This window comes from Macaca nemestrina, chromosome 6 (genome assembly GCF_043159975.1).
Source record: "Macaca nemestrina isolate mMacNem1 chromosome 6, mMacNem.hap1, whole genome shotgun sequence".
In the NCBI taxonomy this organism is placed as follows: domain Eukaryota; kingdom Metazoa; phylum Chordata; class Mammalia; order Primates; family Cercopithecidae; genus Macaca; species Macaca nemestrina.
In genome coordinates this window covers 164,352,480-164,372,580 of record NC_092130.1, presented here as the reverse complement: position 1 = coordinate 164,372,580, position 20,101 = coordinate 164,352,480, and the positions used below count along the sequence as shown (strand labels likewise).

Genomic DNA, 20,101 nt, shown 5'->3' with positions numbered 1-20,101 from the left:
GGCTGCTAATTCCTGCCTCATGGAATTGTCTTGAGGATAAATTAGGTAATATGCAGAAAGCATTCAGCACAGTGTCTGGCAAACACTAAGCACTAAGAGAGGACAGTTAATTCACAGTTTATCAGCAGCAGCAGCAGCATTGTCCACTATCTTCCCCTTCCCTGGGTGCCCCTCACTTGACTCCAAGTTCCCTGTCAGCTTCCTTTGATTCCTGGGAGGCTTTAAGTTGCTTCTGTTCCTAGGAACATCTTAGTTCCTGTTCCTAGCATTTCTTTCTCTCAGCTTCCATAAGATGCCCCAAGTCCAAATAATAATTCCTCCTTTATTTATGCTAGACCGAGGGCATTTCTGTCTGCTGTCAGCACAGAAGCTTCCTCAGAAAGAAGAGTAAATGAGCTCGTCAGAGTCACTGTTCCACGTGTCCAGGATGCTTCTCCTCCAGGGCACTGAGCACAGTCACTCCGGGTAGCCAGGGAAGGAGAAGGCGTGCTGGACGGGAGGCAGTGCTGGGTTACAAGAGGCAGCATGCCGTGCAGATGTGAGCTAAACCCCTTCTCCTTCTGTGAGAGCATCCCAATTTTATGCCTGCACCAGTCATAAAAAGCAAAGAGGTGAGATACAATGATTGAAATCCCAAGAAAGAAACAAATACGAAAAAGAAAACAATTTCCTTTGGTAAATCTGTTTTTCCACTGCACAAACCTTGAAATTTTATATTCTTTTTTTTTTTTTTTTCCTTATACAGGGTCTCTCTGTATTGCCTAGGCTGGAGTACACTGACATGAACACAGATCACTGCAGCCTCAGATTCCTGGGCTTGAGTGATCCTCCCACCTCAGCCTCCCAAGCAGCTGGAACCACAGGCGTGCTGCACCACCATGCCCAGCTAATTTTTCATTTTTTGTAGCAACTTGGTCTTGTTATGTTGCCCAGGCTGGTCTGGGACTCCTGGCCTCAAGCCATCCTCCTGCCTTGGCCTCCCAATGTGTTGGGGATTACAGGCATGAGCCAATGCACTGGGTCAAAATTTTATATTCTTGAGATAAACATGTGACTTTAGAAAAGAGGAAGTCATTAGAAGCAACATGTTGCCCCAAAGACGCTTTGAGAGTATAAATAGGAGACACTATACTTATAACAGGTGGTTAGAAAACAGGAATAAAATAGGGTGCTGATTCAATACAAATAAAAATTGGTGCCAGATTCCAATTTTGAAATACTAATCAGTGTGTACAAAATAAGTGTGGTGGCCTTCTTCAGCCATCCCTCCCCCTCCTACCTTTTTCTTGCTTTGTCTTAGAACCATCATTTCAACAAGCAAAACAGAAATCGATCTAAATATAACCATGGACTTGTTCCCTTCGTGGCCTGATGAACCAATGAAAACTTCAGATGATGATGTAATACAGCTATTTTTATTCTGGTGGCACAGACTCTCTCTTTATGTAGAGCAAATAGCAACAGAATCTCTTTAGAATTACTTTAAAGGTGATTTCCACAGCTTCAAAGCCCAAAAATGGACAACTCTCTTGTTATTTCTACCACCTCTCTGATATCAGAGACCTTTTCCCCATGTTCTGACATCAAAGGAAATACAACAAAATCTTGACGCAATGTGAGGTACCGTGCTACAGGTCTGCCTTCTGCAGAGGGGGTGTCTAATAAATAGTGGAAATCTACAGCTCAAGACACCTACAGGGAAGGTGGCCCCAAAGTTTAAGCAGGAATCTAAAATAGCAGCTTTGTCAGAGACCGACAGGGTGACTGTGGAAAATGTCACCTTCTTTCTCAACTCACAACCAAAGTGTTTCATACCATTACAAATATCACAAGAAATTCAAGGGAAGAATTTCAGCGTCAGGCCCAAGATAGGAGCTATTTTATCTGGGGAAAACATAGATGACTAATGAACTTCTGAACAGAAAACAGGCGTATTTGGTTTCTTCCAAATAAAAATAAAACCTTTGGTACATTCTACACTCCATTTCAACCATCTTCCCACAGAGCCTGGAACTGTTGGTGCTCTTAACTTTTGTTGAAAACCATGAGTATTAGTAACAATGAGAATTTAATTTATGACCCAAAAATAAATAACTGATAGTGTTTCAGCAGCATTGATTTAGGCTGCAGAAACAGGTGGGAGATTTTGCCAAAGAATATATCTGACTCTTCCAAGTTCCCCTTTCAATGTGTACAATGAGGTCCTTCTATAAATATAAAGGTACACGATGTGTTCAGAGTCATATAATGGCAGGTTTTACAAACCCCTTTAGCTCTGAATATGTGAGCATGCACACATACACCACTTTAACGTCAAATCTGCCAATAATTTTATAATCTGACATTATTTGTGGGTAAAACGGTTTCACCCACATTATTAGTGGGTCAAACTGTTCTGATTTTGAAAGAGGGAGAAATAATCAGGTATTGAATAAATTCTTTGAAATTAATGCTGGATAAAATTAACAATTATGGTTAAAAAAAAATTCAAGCAACACAAACAAAACACTGAGGGTTAGAAAAAGGTAAAGTAGCCATCTTTAAAAATAAATGGGGAGATTGGACTTACAAGGTTATATCCTATAAGTACATAAATATGTATATCGACACATCAAAAACTATTCTGAAGAGCTTTGAAAGACACTAAATACAAAATAAAAATACACAACTCTATGAAATAAAGAATTCCTACCTAATAATGTAAAAAAATTAATATCAGATTAAATTATAAGACTCAGTTCTTTACTCTCTTATAGTAGTGTTAGACGTCCATACCCTCACCATGGCCTTGTGTGGCCAAAGGTATTTTTCCCGTCTTGGCTTTGGACTTGGTCATGTAACTTGCTTAGGCCTCCTGGTTATCAGCAGGCGAAGGCGTAAAATGTGCCTGAGTTACTGGGTTTGTGCTCTTATGCCCCTCCTGCCTTTGTCCATGAGAATAACACACTTTAAGTTGCCTCTGGTCCAATGAGGCTGAAAGACTGTGGAGTAAGCTTGGACGCAACCCAAATCTTAAAGCCAAGTCCAGCCTAAACTAGCTGAATCCCAGCTGATCCACAGAAACATAAGCAATAAATAAATGTGCATTGTATGACACTGAGATTTTATGCTTGTTTACTGTAACCCAGACATACCTGGCCATATTCAGTCCTTATGCAATAAAAAGAAAAGTATAACAAATGAGGGAGTCATAATGTACTCATTAATCTGGTTTCTGTTTGGTTTCCCATGAATAGCTGATTAAGAAAAATGTAAAGGATCTTCAGAATACTGTGTTATAACCGTCTTGACTGAAAATATTTTACACAGGTCCACCTTATTATTTTGTCTGGATCCTCTCCTCCTATAACATAAATGAGGAGCCATAATCAATCAGACACCAAGGTAATGAGGGGAGGGCGATCAGGACTGCTTAGCAGAATTGTGAGAAATAAATACCTGTCATTTAAGTCACCCAATCTATGGTATTCTGTTATGGCTGCCTGAGCAGACTAAAATCAAGTGAATCCCAGGCCAAGAGGCCATGCAAAATCTAGGTAGTGGGTACCAGCAGTGTCACTGACAGCAGCAGAGCTGAAAATCCTGTCCAAGCAGCCTCATCATTTTCTCACTGGCCTCACCCTATTTCTCAAAACCACTTGCTTACCAGAGAAGAGCTTTTTTTTCAATTCCAGAAATCAGTTGGCAGTATTTAGAGGAAAAGCTTTCTCTTGAATTTAGCTACCTTCCTGATGTTGATTAAATTATCAATCCTATATTCTAACCAGTTTGAGGAAATTCATTTATTACAAGCTGTGTATTCCTTCACTGTTGGAGGACTGTCATGCCTTGATTAAAGAACAAGACAAATTTATAAGCAATGTCTAGCTAACTTTCTAAGTGCTCTACACAAAAAGCACAAACAAACTCCTCAAACCGGGATCACTTCCCCCCTACTTCTACTAGGGAAGTAGAAATGGTCCATCTCAATCACCTATGTATTTATTGAACCACTCATATATTAATATAAGTAAAACTGTGGAGAAGGATGGGATTTTCTACTCCTGTTCAATAAAAACTTGAGATAGTCCTACTTTGACTCCCTAGATCAGTTTCAGATACATTTCTCAATTTAAAAATACAAGTTTCTGTTCCATTTAGACATTCTCTCAATTACTGAGTCTTCATTACATATTCCAAGCATGATACATCCATTAAAAGCCCTTGGAAGCAAGATGATTTCATCCAAACTTAGCCTCAGGGGAAAAAGGTATTGAAATGTGCAATTTATTCAACATAAACAGCAGTTCTGACTTGAGGATGTTCAGCTTAATAAGCTATGGAATTCAGTTTTCATTCCACAGCAGATGACTCCTGAGTCACGATTGAAAATATCATTCATTTTAATAAATATTGTAATAACTGACCCCCCAAAATAAGGAAAACATCAAAAGCAATCTAGAACATGTATTTTCTGTGTTCGTGAAAATATGATGCAAAATCTGAGGTCTGTAGTCCAGGAGAAGTAAATAGTGAAAGTACTTCTTGGGCTTTAAAGTGACATGAGATGGCTCTGAATGTTATAGTTTAAAAATACTCTCCAAGAATACAAGCCAAATGACTGCAGGATTATAAGTCCTCTCTCCCAGTTGTTCAGGTATTAAAAACAGGCACAAGTAAGAATAGCCTTCAAAAGAACTAATAAACAGCACGTGAGGAATAATGCAATACACCCCAGTGATGATACTACAGCATGTAACTTTTCCTCTTTTTACCAAATACCTCTAAATAATAATGCCAACTTCCTTCCTTCTGCATAGTCCCTCCTCTTTAAAATTAAAAAAAAAAAAAAAAAAAAAGGTGTTAAAGGAAATATGATTTAAATGTCAAATAAAGGGCACATTCTTGGGTTCCTCCCTTAGAAGCAGTGCTCTCACTGCTGGAAGTACCAATGGTGCCTAGAATTCAACTTCCCCAGCTACCATTCCAGCATCTGCAGTTACTTAATACTATCTTCAATTTTCCAATAGAGATTTAGGATGGTGAGCCACGCCCATCATCTGCCCAGTCCACCTGGCCCCCAGACATAACTCTGCCCCCTTGTGGCAGATCAGACTCTCCTGCAAGCTTCCGGGCTGCATGCAGAAAACACTGCCTGGTGGACAAAAGCCATCCAGCCCTGCTGCATGCTTCTTCCTTCACCTACAGAGTCAGCTCTCTCTATTTTGAAAACAAAACCAAACAAGATAAAACCAAACTGCTGCCTACTCAGAATAATCAAAAGACAGGAACAACTTGAATGTCCATCAACTGATGACAAAGCAAAATGTGGTCTATCCAAACGATGGAATAGTATTCAGCCATGGAAAGGAACGGAGTGCTGATAAGAGCTATAACATGAATCAACCTTGAAGATATTATGCTAAGTCATATGTCGTATGATTCCATTTATATGAAATATCCAGAATAGGGCAAATCCATAGAGGGGGAAGCAGCAGTTGTCAGGACTGGGAGGGAGGAGGATATGGGAATTGACTGCTTAATGGTTACAGGTTTCCTTTTGGGGTAATGGAAATGTTCTGGAACTAGACAGTGGTGATGGTTGCACCACCTTGTGAATGTACAAAATGATGCTCAGGGTAAATTTTATGTTATATGCATTTTATCACAATTTTAAAAAATAACAACAAAAACCATGCTACTCCTTTTCCCGGTCACTGTTTCATTTTTCTCCATTCATTTACCAGCAATATTTTCCAATCTGTGATTCACATTACCTACCTCCATTTTCTCAGCCCTCATCTCATCCTCAGGCCCTTGAATTTGGTTTTTTACTCCTAAAAAGCTCCTTCCCCTCCTCCTCCATACACATAAACAAAAACCATGGATAACTGTTTATAAAGGCCTCCAAAAACATTTTTATACAATCCAGTGACTTTCCCTAGTACTCTTACAACCCAGTGAATGCTGCCTCCTTGTCCCTGGCTTCCAAGCATGGCATCTTCATGACTCTTCTTGACTACCTCGGCCATGTTGGTTACTTTTTCAAACTCTCTTATTTCTACCTGCCCAGTGAGGACATTCTCCCAGGCCCATTCTTGGCTCCCTCCCAATAATGTCACCACCCCATCTCACTCTAGCCCTCCTTGTTTCAGTATAAGCTCTCCCACAAATCAGGGTCAAACTTCATTCCTTTCACAGATGGAGACATGAGTTGGAAAAACTGCCCTCTACATTTCCAAATCAAAGCTGGTTCTTTCACATCGTAAGAAATACTAGACTAGTTTCCTATTCCTGTTGTAACAAATTACAACTTTAGTGTCTGGAAACCACAAAAATTCATCATCTTGCAGTTCTGGTGGCAGACTCTCATCTGGGTTGGCTGGGATGCATTCCTTTCAGAGACTCTGGGGGAGATGGTGTCTCCTGGCTTCTTCCAGCTTCTAGAGGCCTCCTGTTTTCCTTGACTCGTGGTCCCTTGCTCCACAGTCACAACCTGCAGCCTCGCATTGTCTCTCTTTGACCTGCCTCCTTCTTAAAAGAACCTTTGTGATGACGTGGGGCTACCTGGACACTCCAGGATCATCCACCCATCTCAAGATCCTCGATCCCATCTTCAAAGTCCCTCCGGCCATCTGAGGTCACGTATTCACAGGTTCTGAGTTATGGTATGGACTTCTTTGGTGAGGATGGGATTATTCAGCCTGCCCCAAACACACAATGGTGTGGAAGACATTCTTTAGCAGCCACTGCTCTTGTACACTCTTCTAACAAGCAGGAACCTTTGCCCTCAATATTTAATAGGTCAATTTATACCTGGGAACCAACAACTCACTAATACCCCCTCTTTCCACACAATCACTTGCAAATTAAGCTATTTTCTAGGATTCACAATTCAAAGTGATTTGGAGTCCTCAAGAAAAGGAAAATACTAAGTCAAAAGACTAAGTCAAAGAGCAAGGGGGGAAGGAAAGACTTTGGAGAGCACACGATAAACAACATCCAAAAGACTTTATATAAGACAGTGGATAGAAACAAACAGTAAAAGGGTCATGAGCTCAAAGTACCATTTAGTTCTTAGAGACCTCACAGACGCTTAGCTTGTTTGTCAACTAAAAAGCACAACCATTTGTCATTGATTCATGTCATTCATTTGTGAATTTCCTGCCCACCCACACTTACTCTACTGTATTCTCCATCGATCCATCTTTCAATCACTTCTCTTAGTTAGTCCCTGTTAATTTTTTTCACTCCCCCTACTACTCTAACAATATATGAGTATCCATGCATACCTGTGCACACAGGTACAGGTATAGAAGTAACCTTTCATTGGACTTTCTTCTTGTAACTAGAACAATACTAATGTTTTTGCCCTGCTGAAATGTGTAGGTACTAATCACACTTTCAAGCCACACGGTTGGGTTTCTGCAATAGCCAAACTATTCTTAGCTTCTCTGAAACAGATGTTCCATCGCTCACACCCCATCTAGTGGCAGCCAGCCCTAGAACAGGGCTGAGCATGCACAGGCTAAAGACAAAAAAACCTCCCAAGAACTCGCAAGAATATTTCCATGCTAGGAGTCACAGCCCATGGATTGGTATAAATTTTACACAACCTTTCAAATATACAACATTCTGGCTTTGGGAGCTGTTCGCTTTATGCATTAGGCATTTACCTTTTTCCTTTAAATGACCATTTGTACTGCCCTATAGTAAACTCAGAAACAGAAACAGTGGGCACTATGGAAAAAAAAATCCAAATTCAGTGAAAGAAGAGCAGATAAATAAGTCGTGATACAGTCACATGATGGAATACTGTACAGCCACAAAAAATGAATGAACCACGACTATACACAGCAACACAACTGATCTTTTTAAAAATGCGTAAAAACAACAAAAAAAAAAACTAGTCCTAGAAGAGCACACAAATATGGTACCATTTTGATATACCTCAAAAACAAAAACTTTATTTAGGGATACATGCATGTGATTTAAATATAAATATTCATACTTTGTTTAAATATATATATTTTAAGTATATATATTTTGTTCAAATATATAAACATTTATGCCTTGTTTAAATATATAAATATTTAGATTAGATTGTTTAAATATATTTAGATTTTGTTTAAATATATGAATATTCATATTTCATTTAAATATAAGTGGGGGGTTTTTTTTTTGAAAAGCAAATGAATGAGGAGCACAAACTTCAGGACCATGCTTGCTTCTGGCAGGCAGCAGGATGGGGTTGCGGGGGGATCAACTGTGTCAGTCCCGATTGGATGATAGGTTCATGTATATTCATTTTATTACGTTTTACAACTTACATATATATTATAAATAACATTCAATATATTCAATATGATCACTAACATGTGCCTAAGGAACATATATAGGTAAGCCGACAGACAGACCTGCCCACCAACAGAACCCAGGGATAGGTTGTTGAAAGAGAACACGATATTCTCTCGAATTCTCTCTTGTTCATATTGTCCAAAGACTACAGTTCAGATGACAAGGATAAGATTTAAATCTTATTCTGGATGATACAAAGAGTTTCCAAATCTTGAAACATTTTTGGGTTTACACCTAAGTCACCAGAATACGCATTCAACCCTGTCACTTGTACCTGGAGGCTCGGCTTTGAGCTTGCCTCTGAGCCTCAGAAAGCAAGATTTTAAGAACTTTGATCTCACCTGACCTCGGAAATTAATCATTTTTCTTCACCCCAATTCCATGAGACTTTGTGTCAAAAGACACTCGGCCGGGCTGGGCCCCACCTGAAATGATGCTGACATTTCCGAGGCTGGAACCTCTCCGTTGAGCCTCGCTTACTTCTCTGGACTCTGTCCATGACCTTGGATTCCTATGACTGGGCCATGCCAGTCTCTCTCCTGTAACCAGCGCCTGCCTCTCCACAGCAGCTTGGAAGCCAGAGCCCTGGGCACCCGGGTGAACTAAATGCCAGGTGCTCCTGCTTGCGGAGTGCTGAGTGCCACCTCCCCACATTCACCCTTCCTGCGGGGACATGCTCTTTTTCATTGAATGTCTTTTGTTTCTCCTCTTGATAAAAGAATGTTCGTTATAGAAAAATAATGTAATAAGGGTGAACAAAATCAGGAAAATAAAAAACACTTATATTCCCCTCACCCTGAGATAACTACATTTATGTACCAACATACAATTGTGATGTACTGCGCATATAAGTCACTGTGCTTACTTCAAATCTACAATTTTTGAGGCCGGGTGCGGTGGCTCACGCCTATAATCCCAGTACTTTGGGAGGCCGGGGCAGGCGGATCACGAGGTCAGGAGATCGAGACCATCCTGGCTAACATGGTGAAACCCCGTCTCTACTAAAAATACAAAAATTAGCTGGGTGTGGTGGCGGGCGCCTTTAGTCCCAGCTACTCGGGAGGCTGAGGCAGGAGAATGGCATGAACCCGGGAGGCCTCAGAGCCTGCAGTGAGCCGAGATCGCACCACTGCACTCCAGCCTGGGTAACAGAGCGAGACTCCGTCTCAAAAAAAAAAATACAATTTTTGATACAAAATTAACAATAAAGGATGATCTTTCATGTCCCTATATATTCTTCTACAACATCATCTTTATTGGCTACATAAGATTCCACTGGTCCCAGTCACTACGGCTACATACCACCCACAACAAAATAAAACTTACTGATATAACACAACGGTCATCCTCACACAAGCCCCGGTCTTGGGGCCTTTGCGCTCCTCGTTCCTGCCACCTTGAAGCTCCTCATACAGATGCAATCTGCAACCTCACCTCCTTCAAGTTCTTGCTCAAAAATCTTCAGTGACGTCTTTCCTGAGCACCATATTACAAACTGGGCTCTCCCTGGTCCCTCACCACTCCCTACTCCCTCTCCTGCTTTAGTTGCCACTAAACCCAGTTCACCATCTAACATTATATATTGCAGTAATTATTTTCTGACTCACTCACTAGAATATAAACTCTACAAGGAGAGGGTTGTTTGTCTATTTATTTTTTTCTTTATTTTTATTTTTAAGACAAGAGCCCAGCTCTGTTACCCAGGCTGGAGTGCAGTGGTGCAATCTTGGCTCACTGCAACCTCTATCTCCCGGGCTCAAGCGATTCTCCTGCCTCAGCCTCCCAAGTACCTGGGACTATAGGCGCCCACCACCACGCTGAGCTATGTTTTAGTATTTTAGTAGAGACAGGGTTTCACCATGTTGGCCAGGCTGGTCTCGAACTCCAGAGCTCAGGCAATCTGCTCACCTCAGCCTCCCAAAGTGCTGGGAATACAAGCATGAGCCACCACACCTGGCCTGTTTTTACATTTTTTCCTTTCACAGATGCTCAGAAGATGGTCTGGCAATAAAGGTACTCAATAAATATCTGTTGAAAGGATGGACAAATGAACAAACACGTGTAATTCTACAAAAAGACTGCAAGAAAATAAAATTAAAAATTGGAATGTGAGTTTAATTTCTAGGTGATGGGTCTCTAAGTGATTTGGGTATTCTTCTGTGTAATTTCCTTTCTTTTTGATTTCCTAACTTAGCACTGTATTACCTTTACAATTAGGGGAAAATTTAAGTTATTTTATAAATGCTACTAGGCAAATATGACTACACGTACCAATGTTTGGGGACTATAAATAAATAAATAACAAGGGAAGTAGATTTCTAACCACCTGCAAAATCTTAATTTATATTCATATAACTGCAACACAGGACAGGATGAGTTAAGAGAAATGTTAACTACTAATCATTTTTTCTTTTATAATTTAAACTTATTGAAGCAAGTATGTTGTTAGGTAACAATTATTCTAGCCTGGTTATTTTACATATTTATAAATGAACTTCACTCATTTCAAATCCATAATAACTCAGGATCTGCTAACTAATCAAACCTAATAAACTTGGGGTTATGAGAATCTGAAAACACTGATAAAACCATCAGAGTTTTACCTTTCATTTGTTATCAAGCAGCTGTGTAGGCCCAAGGCACTGCCACGGGAAACACTTTCAATTAAGCAAGGATGAAGTAGCCCCAAAATAATGAAAAATGGGTGATTGAACTCATGTTCAATCAGATTGTCATACACTAACTTAAAGGAATGTCAAAACAATCCTAAACAATAAAAGTTATAAATTATAAGAAAATATAACGTTGAGTACCTTTCACTTAGGGAGTCCTGAGTATTAAGTCATTTATAAGTTACCTAACGTCCGCTGCTGCCAGACCCACAAAATCCTGCATCCCCGAGTTTTCTATGTTTTGACTCAACAAATCTGAATTGAAGGAGGACCTGTTACTTGTGAAAGGAATACGCAATCAGGAACTGGTCTGAAAATGCATCACCATCGTCAACGGAGCAGCTAGGATATGATATGCACCTCTTGTTTCCTTTTATGTATTTATTTTTTTTAGATGGAGCCTCGCTCTGTCACCCAGGCTGGAATACAGTGGCACCATCTTGGCTCACTGCAACCTCCGCCTCCTGGGTTCAAGTGATTCTCCTGCCTCAGCCTCCCAAGTAGCTGGGAATATAGATGCCTGCCACCATGCCTGGCTAATTTTTGTGTTTTTAGTAGAGACAGGGTTTCACCATGTTGCCTAGGCTGGTCTTGAACTCCTGACCTCAGGTGACCTGCCTGCCTCAGCCTCCCATAGTGCTGGCATTACAGGCATAAGCCACTGCGCCCGGCCATCACTTTACTTCTAATGCCTCAAGAAATATATCTGTTGCTGTCCTGAAGATCCACATCAATTTCCTATAGGGCTCGTCCCTTGAACTTACATTCTAGGCATGTACTTACTTTAGATGGACTCTGAGAGAAAAGAATGACCCTTAAGTGTTCAGCACGAGACTTTTTTAAAATGCATAATTTTTTATGTAGGTATACCACTGATGGTAAGAAATAATAACTACAGTTCTCCATATCCTTTTATTCCAAAATACCTTTAAAACCTACTTCTATTCTCTTGTTTCACACTTGTCTTCGATGGATCTAATTTTCAAAGCACAACTTTAAAAAAATTAACCAAAGATTAGAAACTGCATGTAGAACTTAGAGAAACTTTCAGACCAAATCCCAGCAGCTCTGGCTAAGAGCTTGCTATCAGTCAATGAATGCATCTGTTCTTTCTTCTGAGAGAGGAAGAAAAGGGCTTTGACTCTCCATTGTGCAATATATGACTGCAGAATTGTGCTCGCTTATTATTTTTGAAAAAGGGAATAAAAGGCCCATTCGGGTTTTGATTTTGGCAGGATACAGACTTTAAAACTGGTGCTTAGTTCCCAGGCTCGCCTAGGCCTCTTCAGCCAAAGATTTACCCAAGCACAGATACGCTTACGTATAATACGTATGTCCAGCATATTCTGAATTTAAGTGATTCTTTTGAGGGATGCTTTTTCATTTAATCTAATTGCTATGGTTTGAACGTCCCCTGCAAAACTCATGTTGAAATTTAATCGCCATCATGACGATATTAAGATGCGATTAAGACATGGGGGCTCTGCTTCATGAATGGATGTTTTTATAGCAGGAGTGGGTTAGTTACCATGACAGTGGGCTTGTTATAAAAGTGAGTTTGAGAAAAAACAAAATAAAAAAACGAAAGAAAAAACAAAAAAATAAATAAGAAAAAAAAACTAATGAAAGAACTAAAAGTGAGCTTGAGTTGAGCGTGACAGTGCATGGCTGCAGTCTCCGCTACTCAGGGAACTGAGGCAGGAAGACTGCTTGAGTCCAGCAGTTTGAGGCTACAGTGAACTATGATTGCACCACTGCACTCCAGCCTGGGTGACAGAGCGAGACTCTGTCTCTCAAAAAAATAAAACAAACAACAACAAAGCGAGTTTGGCCCTTTCTTGCTCTCTCGGGTTCTCCTGCCCCTTCACCTTCACCATGGGATGACATATCAAGAAGGCCCTCAAAGATGCAGCCCCCTTGACCTGGGACTCAGCGTTCAGAACTAGAAGCAATGGATTTCTTCCCTTTACACATTGCCCAGTCTCAGATAATCTGTAACAGCAACACAAAACAGACTAAGACACCAATGTATCCTTCACAGCAAGATTTTCCTTTAAAACTCATGAAGATGTGGCTGTCTAAAGCTGTGACTGAACACAAAACTAAAAAATACAGCTTTCAAAAATGATGCCTTATTAACAAGGTTCAAGTCTTACTGCACAAATTACAAGGTCCAGGTACAAGATTATAAAGTGCAAGTTACAAGGTGACTTTAAGACACATTAGAACAAATTCAAACTGTGAAGTCTAGTAGTGACAACACATGAATGTCAGAATTACGGTCACACTTCACATGGAGCGGGATTAAACCTCTTAGGCTATCAGGTAAACATTAATGCTTTTTATCTGGGAATTCAGATCAGCCGATCTGTGGCTAATCCAGGCAAGTCTGACATAAATAAAGATATGAGTCATAAATATAAAAAATACATTTTTCTCACTAAGTTCCATTCCTCAGAGGAGACGATGTAGCAAACACTAGATGACTTTCTACTTCTAAAAGTGACATAATGTTGTGTTCAAGGATTTGCTGTGTTAGATATCTCTGATTTAAGTGCTCCAATTTGTTCTGGGCCTATAAGCTGGGTGAACACCAAGGACTTGGGTTTTACAACCAAAGATTCTTGAATCCTTTCACCCTTCCCACCTCCAACCCCTCCGCCTGCTTGAAAGCATACAACCAGCTACAGCATTTTCACTGACCGCTTTCTGGAAGCCCACAAAACAAAAGAGCATTTCATTGCAAGAATCGGGGCCACATAACTGCTTCTCCTGAGAGTTTGAGAGAGAGACACGCTGAGGACACCCACGATCTGATCAAGCTAGAGGCAAAAAAAACCTCACGACTCCCTTTGCTAATCCCTGCTGGCTCTAGAAAGACTGACCCTGTTGAATCTGTGCTCTGCCTCTCAAGAATCAGCTCAAGGTAAGGCCATCAGATGCAATGGCCTAGCTGCAAGCTTGGAAAGCCCCATCCACTTCATGTAGGGAGTGCACTGCTAGCAGCATCTGGATTCCGGGAATATTGATCAGAAAATCTGATGGCTCTCAGCTATAATTTTCAAGTTTCAAGCTTTAGATGCCAAGGAAAAAATTGCTTTCTTTAAACTGGCACTAAACAATAAAACAAGATTTATGATGAGAATAACTTCTTAATCTGAGTTATAATGTACCAACTATTAAAGAAGTTTTGAATGATTTGTTGTATATGAAGTTATTTCTTTCTAATTTATACATACTTGGAAAATCCTGGCCAAACTGAAAACAAATTTATGTTTTTAAAGGATGCTGTGCATACAGAAAAGGTCACACGCATACTTTCTAATTCGTTAAGAGGACTCTATTCAATCAATTGCTACAGTTTCATGCAGAAAGGAAACGCTATTATAATACTATGGATCAGGTTTCAATTCAGTGCTAGGAATGAACCATAAAGACGTCAGTTTGGTTCCGTTGACAGACAGCTCTATGCAAATCCTGTTCACAGATTGTAGGGTTGGTGTTTATTAAAGAAACAGGTCAAGCATGGGTCCTTCTCAGAACATACCCACTGAGAACCACATTTTCACAAAGGAATTTTCCAGGTACAAATATTGACATGTGAATGGCATATGATTAAAATTATCTAACGTTGATTGTTGATGAGGCCATCAGAAATTAGACTCTGGGTTTAACATTATGTTCAGTGTAACATTTGTGAACTTTATGAATACTCTTTAAACATCCAGAAAAACCACACCTGCGTAAGTGTACATATCTACTACCATCTTCATGCCAAATTTTGAAGGAAATACTTTAAGCTTAGTGTAGTTGACAAAAGCAATTTTTCCCAAAGAATAAATGATAGTTTGTGAACTACATAATGAGCCATTAGGATTGTAGGGAAGGAAAGGAGAAGTTACTTCTCAATGTAAAAGCTTAACAATGGCACCATGAGTGGTGAATGGCTCATTACTTAATCCACTTTTTAAACAGTGAAATTAATGCTAGGAATGCTTCTTAGGTCCTGAAATGCCATGGAAAAAAGGCTTGGTTTATCCTGAGATCTAGCCCAATGCAGAAAGAGGAAAAATTAAGCTTTGTTGGCTAACCTGAGAATCTCAGCTGTGCAGCCAAAGGGCAGTTGGAGGTGATTTCTAGCTCCTGTCATGTGAGAGGGAGGTTTGAACTCAGCACCTGTGAATGTGGAGGTGAAAAAAACCCTAATCCCACGTGGCTCACATGAGCAAAAGAGCACCTCTCTCTGCCTACAAAGATCTACTTATCAGTCACTGTATTTTGTCCTTGAAATAAAGTGGTTTTAAATTTTTCAGTGTTAAAAATATAATCACTATCTAGTGCCAGATGCTAAGAATCACTGCAGACAACGTATCAAATCATCGAAGAAATTCAAGGAATAAGTATTTAATTTCACATCTCCAATGTGGTAAACAGCATTACACATTGGAAACTGCAGTGGACAGAGGAAGGTATCCCTTTGGTGTAACTTGGCGTAAAAAGACAACAATATGAAAGGGACACATAAATCCCTCACATTGCACCATCACACACTTCTCAGGCTGTGTGGGATACTAGCAACAACTCACTTGCACCTCCCACTAAGCAGATGAAAAGCTGAGGCCAGAAGAGAAGTGAAGTTGGCAGGACCACGAGCTGTAGGGTTGGGACCAGGATGAAAGTTAGTTGTACCTGGGTATACACCTAGCCAATTCTAGAATGAATAAGACCCTTCCTATAAATGCTGTTTCCATTAGCCTGCCTTCTCTGGGGCACATGAGCACTTCCCCACAGGAGAGAAATAGTCTAAGTCTAACAAAAGCCCTAGAATAGGGAGCTACTCGCTCTCTGACCAAACCTAACAGTTAGCAAAGTATGTCCTTCGGTTCTGCTGTGCTAATATTTTTCCAAATCATCATTAAACATTCAAACAGCTTCTGTATTAAGAGAAAGCACAGCAGAAATTCTCACATGCAAATTTTAGATGCATTCAGAAGGGTTGTGGGTGCAGGAAAAAAGGGGAGAAAATACCTTGACCAGTCAAACTGAGTCTCAGTAAATCTGAAAGAACCTTGAGTCAAAGAACACAGAGTTGCTTTTTCAAATCCATTGAAATTACACTAGTTCAGCTTGTCTAATCTTCCCTCAACCACAATTAGAGAGAAAGCCTCGATTTCCTCACCTGACAAATGAGGCAATCCAGGCATAAAAAGCTTAAGACATTGCTGGGCACAGTGGCCCACGCCTGTAATCCCAGCACTTTGGGAGGCCAAGGCGGGTGGATCACCTGAGGTCGGGAGTTCGAGACCAGCCTGGCCAACATGGAGAAACCCCATCTCTCCTAAAAATACAAAATTAGCCAGGCGTGGTGGCGGGTGCCTGTAATCCCAGCTACTCGGAAGGCTGAGGCAGGAGAATGGCCTGAACGTGGGAGGCGGAGGTTGCAGTGAACTGAGATCGCCCCACTGCACTCCAGCCTGGGTAACAGCAGCAAAACTCTGTCTCAAAAAAAAAAGAAAGAAAGAAAGCTTAAGACACTTACCCAAGGCAGCCCAGCATATCTGTGGCAGGCAGGACTAGGACACAGGCTCCAAACTGCCAGCCCTGAGATGGGCACATGCCTAGGGCCCGTGTGCCTTAAGGGCGCCATCTTCAGCAAACATCCAAATCCCTGGCTCCATTCTCATCAACAGCCTTCAGATCTTAATTCAGTTTCCCCAATAGATTCCCCTGCTTAAGAGAACCAACTTAGAGACACCGGACAAACACTACTTCAGCCATAACACATGTTGATGGCCTGTACCCTTGATAGGATGATAATGACATTTTACCTCTGAGATTTTTCTCCCAAAAACACATACTCCCAATCTAATCATGAGAAAAACATCAGACAAATTTCAAGAGGGGACTTCAATGACTAGTACTCCTCAAAACTGCCCATATCAACCGAAACAAGGGAAGTCTTGGAAACTGGAACCGCTAAGAGGAGCTTAAAGGGACATGACAAATAAATGCAATGTGGGATCCTAGATGGGATCCCGGAACACAAAAGTGACATTAGGTAAGAACTAAGGAAATCAGAATGAAGCATGGACTTTAGTTAGTAAGAATGAATTAGCTATTGCTTCATTAATTGTAACAAACACACCACACACACCAGTAGGATGCTATTAATTTGCGGGGGGCGGGGGTTGGAACTGTTCCCAGGGGTAGGGGCATGTATGGAAGGTCTGTACTGTCTTCTCAACTTTCTGTAAATCTAAAACTGTTTTTAAAAATAACGCCTGTGTGAGAGAACCAACTAATGCAAGATTCAAACCCACTGAACAGTTTAATTCCTTAGCAGAGTTAGATCCTACCCTCTCACTCATACTTACAAATCTTTGTCTTAGAGCTTTAGTTAGCAAGAATCACTCCTCAGAGCCTACACACTTCTGTAGGAACAAAGTAAATGTCTTTAATTTATTTTATGTTATTTTTTAAAACAAGGTCTCGCTCTGTTGCCCAATTGGAGTGCAGCAGTATGATCTCCGCTCACTGCAACCTCTGCCTCCTGGGTTCAAGTGATTCTCCCACCTCAGCCTCCCAACTAGCTCAAATTACAGGCATGCGCCACCATCCCCAGCTAATTTTGTATTTTTTTTTTTGTAGAGTTAGGGTCTCCCTACATTGCCTAGGCTGGTCTCAAACTCCTGGACTCAAAAGATCTGCCCACCTTGGCCTCCCAAATTTCTGGGATTACAGACATAAGCCACCGTGCCCGGCCTGTAAATGTCTTTAACATACATGGAGTGAGCAAACAAAAATGAGAGCCATGCTAACCCTATCCCAGTTCCTATCCCCTATCAAATTATTAATTCCTAAATTAACCAATTAGTTTAGGAAGATTTTGTCTTAGAAGATGATCTGTGTGGGTAAAATGAATTTATATTACTAGATAGAAATGTTTTTTTATTGAAAAGTTTTTTGAAAATTAATCTTTATTTCTATCAATAAGGCCTAAAAATATAAATCTTTTTTTCATGTATCTCAAACCTTACTTGTTGGGTTAATTAAAATGCTGGAAAAGAAAACAGGAAACTTTCTTAAATGAGTCACTGTACACATTTTATCATGACTGTAGAAATTATGTCATCATATCCATTGACAACACACCTTAAATTTCTGTTTCCAATTACACAAACTATTTTATTATATGAATACAAACTTTTTTGTTATTCATTTTTAAAGAAATCTAAAACTTAAGCAGTATTTCTTGTCTGCTCTATTTATACAACTGTATTTATACATCTGCTGGGTCAGAAATGCATTTTCTGCTTAGGAATCAGATTTTAAATTCTCGGTTTGCTTTTCATTCTCTTCTTTATCCTCCTCTTTACTACTGATAAAACTCTATCAGTAAAGAAAATTATTGCCAGTGCATAATCGCAATTTAAAATAATTCTAACACCTCATACTGGACAAACCATGTATGAAATTCCTTGTCTTCATAGATGTCTTTTACTGATTTCCAACATTACACTGCATAACTCAGATCCTATTTCCAGCTGAGACGTTCTCTTACAGTTTTTGATTTAAATGATTTCCCTAAAAGACGACAATGTAGAAAAGCATGTGGAGCATGGAAGCAGATAGACAGCAAAACCCAAAACACATTTTAATCCATTCCAAACACATGACTGTTTCCCTATCTCAAAAGAGTAATTTAGAGTTCTCTTTATCTTGACACTCCCACAAGCAAGTTTCTATAAAATAGAAAGAGAACCTTAACCTGCCTGTGCACAGCACACAGATCAGAGCACGGGCAAGACAAATGCCTATCAGAGACCGTGCCAGCTCCTTCCTGGGGCCAGCCCATCCCTCCCAAGCCGCCCCCCACCTCTGTAAGAAGCACCAGGGATCATGTTTCTCTTCTTATATCCAGTGTCACCCCTCTCTCCTGAGTCTCTTGGCAAGTCTGCGTTCTGCCCATGAAAATTTGGGATTTGAAATGACGGAACAAGCAAGCAGTTGTAAACTGATCATGAAATTAACCTTTCCAGCTGAAATCAGCCTTATTTCCATAAGCACAGCTTCTAAAGGTGCATTATATAAAATACAAGGTGATTTTTAATAAGATTTTTCATGGCATTATTTTGTCCTCCTTTTGCACAATTCATTTCATGATGTCCACTTAGATACAAGTCAGGCTCCTCAGCCATCCCCTTTAAGTAATACAAATATATTTTAAGGCCGAAATTTAAATAATCAATTCCTACAAAAATTCATTTTACTGCAATATTCATTCCCATACTCCCCTCATTTTTCCGCTTCTCATACACCCAGCTGGTGGAGTGCACTGTGGTCTCCTCAATCTACCCCAGCCCTTTCCTTGTCCATTTGGAAACAGCCCCTTTACCATAGGATGGATGAACGGTGGACCTTCCATAAAAAGAGAGCTGAGCTTTGCCTCTGGCTGGGCAAGGAGCCCAGTGGCGGTCAGTATCTCCTGCACCCTAACACGACACAGCCTCTCACTCCATCTCTGTCTCCCCCACCCCACAGTCCTCTGAACTGACAGCATAGCTAACCCTCGGGAACATCCCAGCAGCTTTCTCCAGCTGAGTGCATGCAGCCCTGTTCTCCCAATGCAGCAGTTTTGCTCACATCCCAAAAACGAGTCTGAAAGGAAATCCCAAAAGAAAACGCCTCCCGCCCCTCCCTTCCAAATCCTCACACATTATGATTCTCACAAATTCATGTTGCCCAGTACCATAGCAAGATACACACCGCTTCCTAGAATGAGTCCCAACTTTATCCTTGGCCTCTGTTAGATGGTATTTTTCTTCATTTTCCCACTCTGGTAAATTACTCTTGGATTTAGATTCCTGTCACTAAAATTCTATTTCAGAGCTACATCTTGGTGGCTCAGTCCCCTCCCTCACCCTCCCTCCATTAAGCACAACATGGAAAGAAAGTTCCCTACCTTTCACTGAGGCTTCTCCACAACTGTGCACCTGCAACAGGGAGAAGCAAAATGTGAAACTTAACAGAGGCATTTTTCCCCTGAAATATTTCTCAACTCAGAACCAGTCCAAGCTATTTAAAGTGGAATG

At 40.5% G+C, this 20,101-nt stretch overlaps 1 protein-coding gene across 1 annotated transcript in view; it reads right to left on the bottom strand.

Annotated features, from left to right (window-relative positions):
* RETREG1 (reticulophagy regulator 1) overlaps nucleotides 1-20,101 on the bottom strand; it is a 149,569-nt gene that overhangs the window by 79,172 nt on the left and 50,296 nt on the right. Inside the window, exon 3 of the mRNA XM_011759330.3 lies at nucleotides 19,972-20,002. Within this exon, the coding sequence (XP_011757632.1) occupies nucleotides 19,972-20,002 (31 nt within the window). The remainder of the gene's footprint in view (nucleotides 1-19,971; nucleotides 20,003-20,101) is intronic.